Source organism: Ixodes scapularis, unplaced genomic scaffold, assembly GCF_016920785.2.
Source record: "Ixodes scapularis isolate PalLabHiFi unplaced genomic scaffold, ASM1692078v2 PGA_scaffold1__304_contigs__length_218370807, whole genome shotgun sequence".
Taxonomy (NCBI): domain Eukaryota; kingdom Metazoa; phylum Arthropoda; class Arachnida; order Ixodida; family Ixodidae; genus Ixodes; species Ixodes scapularis.
This window is the reverse complement of record NW_024609846.1, coordinates 179,504,455-179,508,008: the sequence shown is the minus strand read 5'-3', so window position 1 is coordinate 179,508,008 and position 3,554 is coordinate 179,504,455. Positions and strand designations below refer to the sequence as shown.

The 3,554-nt window shown below is 46.1% G+C and overlaps 1 protein-coding gene across 1 annotated transcript; it reads right to left on the bottom strand.

Annotated features, from left to right (window-relative positions):
• Window positions 1-206: 206 nt before the first annotated feature.
• LOC120839035 lies at window positions 207-2,897 on the bottom strand. The gene has a single exon (XM_040209239.1). It carries the CDS (start codon window positions 2,895-2,897, stop codon window positions 207-209), a length of 2,691 nt encoding a protein of 896 aa, XP_040065173.1.
• Window positions 2,898-3,554: the final 657 nt, after the last annotated feature.

The window sequence follows — 3,554 nt, the reverse complement described above, 5'->3', positions numbered from 1 at the left end:
CCTCTCGTCGACGTCCCGACCGCTGATTTGGAGGATAAATGAGTCCGTGTCGCAATATGCAGCGCGAGCATCCGGGAAAACTCTCCTGATCTGATTATAGAAGAAATCGTACATGACGATCTTCGACATCTCTAGGATAGAGAAACCTGCGTATATGGGCTTGTTCAGGTGCAAAGTTTTCTGTGAAAATTTAAATATGACCACGTTCAGACCGATCGCTTAAATTGTCTAAGGTTAGGTTTTTGCAGATTTTTTACGACTTCGTCCTCGGAAACGCTAATGACAATGTCGTTGTATTGGCGAGGATTTTCAATCGTCTTTCCGTAGATCGAGTTCATAAAGAGCTTTGACAGATTCTTCTGAAAGGTGTTGGTAGCCTGCTTGCGCAGATCGTGATTGAAGTCGATCAATTCTTTTAGAAAGGCCCGCTGGGAAAACTGCAGGACGCGATGAATCTTCTTCAGTTTTAACCCTAGCTGCAGGTACAACTTTAGGTTTCGGAAATTAATAACGTAATTACGGTTGGGAAATAGGGTTAAAAGAAGCTTACGTTCAGATTCTCTCTCGGGTAGGCCAATTTTTTTCACTAGCGCCTTTTGATAAGACGAAAGCCATTCGAAAGGAACCCCTCGTTTTTCCGGAGCCAAAGGAAAGTCTGCATGCGAGTCGTGTAGTTCCTCAGGATAGTCTAGGTCTACCTCCAAGATGTAACCAGTGGGTGAGTCGTCTGAAACCTGAGCGAACTGAAGGGCATTGATTTCTTCGCGATCAAGCCATCGGAAATTTCCGTACGGAAGCGGTTGTCTCATCGTTGATGCGTAAAGACCGTTCACATCGAGGTCGAACATTTGAGAAGCATCTTTGTTAGGATCGAACGAGTCGCTGGTTGGAACGTTAGCTCTCGCATGTCGAATTGCACATTGCACGATTCCTCCTCGTAAACCCGATTCGATAAAAAGATATGCGTCGACGTCGGTGAGCAACTCAAGTTTGACCTTTGTTTGCTTAAGCGCACAGGCCAAGCTGAGGGCAGGAAGCGACACGAAATGCAAGGGATCGATCTCGTAGGTTTCCAGGGTCCATTTCCTAAAATTTTGCATTACGTCGGATAGAAGTAAGCAGTCGAGTTTCAAATAGCAGTCACTGTACTCTCCCACGTTTTTGAACTTGAACGTGTCAAAAACGACTTGGGCATGGTGATAATCCTTCTCAGAAATGTGAGCGTCGTTAAGCTTGTTGCAAAACGACTCACGTGGTGGCAGCTCGGGCTCATCGTAGACGCTGAAGTCGGTTATGTAATCGTAGGGAAACACACCCTTACGTGCCAGCAACTCAATATGTTGAGGAAACGCTTCACGAAGGCAGCGAAAATTTTCCAAGCCTTTGGAATGGAGGTCCTGCACAAGTGCGTCCAAGCTCGCGGGGAGGAAAGCTAGACTATCGAGAAACCGTAGGTTACCCACGTCGAGTCGCTTAAACTGTTGACAACTACTGGCGAGAACCTTGATATCTTTCGACTCGAATAGATGTAGTTTCGGTAAAATAAAGGCAGGGTCGCACGAGTGGTTGTGTGCAACCAGGGGAATGACTTTTTTGTTATTCCTGTCGTTTAAATTACAGCCTTTGCACAGCCTGTAAGGTCCGGTAAAATGATCTTTGCCCTTTCTTTTACGTTTGTCGAACGACTCGCCACATACATCACAGTAACTGCCGGAGCTCTGTGTCTTTTTGACCGTCGTGAGATCGCTCCTAATCCACTCGGGAATGAGTTTGGACATTTGATTGAGGATGGAAATGAACTGCTCGACACAATCCTCGCCTCGATACAAGAAACGTTCCATGATTCGTGAGTCTGTAGAACGGATCACTAGAATACAAAACGAGCTGGGTACGTGACTCTCGTAAACGTGATCCGTGTTTTCCGGTTTCAAGATGGCCTCAAAGTCGTAGACGCAGAAGTATGGAAAAGGCTCCATGAGGTGAGTGTTACGGAAATAAAGCGCGTCCCCTTTTTTAGGAGAGACCGTTCGGACTGGCTTTTTTTCTTTACACAAGGCAAAATGACTGGTTAGAGAAGTCCGAAAACGAAAACCCATCATGCATCTTTTACAACGGAATCGGTAGCTAGCCCTGTTTTCGAAAAGCCCGGCGAAGTTGGTGATGAGGACAAAGTGGTCGTCAATCAAGAGCAAATCTACATGCTTTTCCAACTCGTGATCGTTGATTTTGAGAGGATAGACAAACTTTTTTTCCCGTTCGTAACCGTACACGTTGATGGACACGCGATTTTTTCTTTCGAAAGTCTCTACGTCTTCTGGAAACGTCACTGGATAGTTTAAAGGAAACGAATATTTGCTCAGATGGTCCCTGTATGAGGAAGCTCTCGTTTTATGTTGAGTGGGATGCAACCCCGCAAGCACGGAAAAGGTGAAGCACATTTTTCTTTCGGAGTCCTTCATGCGTTCGTTCACATTCAAAATACACTGTTTGTTTGCCAGTTCCTTCGGCAAAGTGAAACTTTGACATCCGACCCTCTGGGGAACGAAACGTCCAACTGTGATGCTACATTGTTGGATTGCGACGAGCGCGAAACCCGACCCACGTTCCTGATACTGCTCTAGACGGGCGTTTATCTCGCCGTAGGCAAGCTGCAGGGCGCTAGCGATGTTACCCTCGGCCCAGATCGTGTGAACGAAAGAGTGAAAGTAATGCACGCTAAAGTCAAATTCGCCTTCGGAGTTAAGTCGTGTCAGTTCTGCGGTTAACGTGATAAGAAAACGCAGCGGCATTCCGTAATGTCTAAATACGTTGGACATTGCATCTGAGTGATGACGGAACAGTGTAGAGACGTCGTGAGCCTCGTCGTCGCGCTCGTGCAAATACGTATCATAGCGCATCGTAAAGTTTCGAAAAGCGCAGAGGCCTTCACAAAATGGAATGCAATCTTGATAGGGAACATTATGTACAAGAGCCAGATGAACTTGTAATGCCTCTGCGCTGGAATATTCTTGCCTCTCCCGTACGTTACACAAGTGGCAGGTTACCATTTCTGAGAAAATAAAAAAAAAGACACCTAAATGTCCAATTTCGAGAAGACAATGATGGGTGACCGTCCGTCACCCTTGCTTTTCTCTAGTACTAATCCCGTCATGTGACGCATACTTTCAAGCTCCTCGTCACTGAGCTCTGAAAATCGTTTAGGCAAAAATACCTTGACAATGTCGTCTGACAGCTGGAGGGATACGAAGACGAACGGTCCGTAACGTGTGTCTAAACGTCCAATGTCTAACACAGGCAGCTTGACATCAGACGGAATCAGATCCATCTTAACAAAGTTTGACGGCGATTTCAAGGAGTTAAGCTTGTCCAGGAGGTTCTCCATCATTGGGTCGGCGGTGGCGGCAGTGGGCTCCTGATATAAAAATGTATGTTAAAAACAAAATAAACGCGTTTCAAATATTTTCCCCCTCACCTCACGTGTAGTGGCACGCTCTGAAGAAACGGTGGACGTCCGTCAGTTTTATAGCAGCCTGTTTACAAAACGATTGGCACCG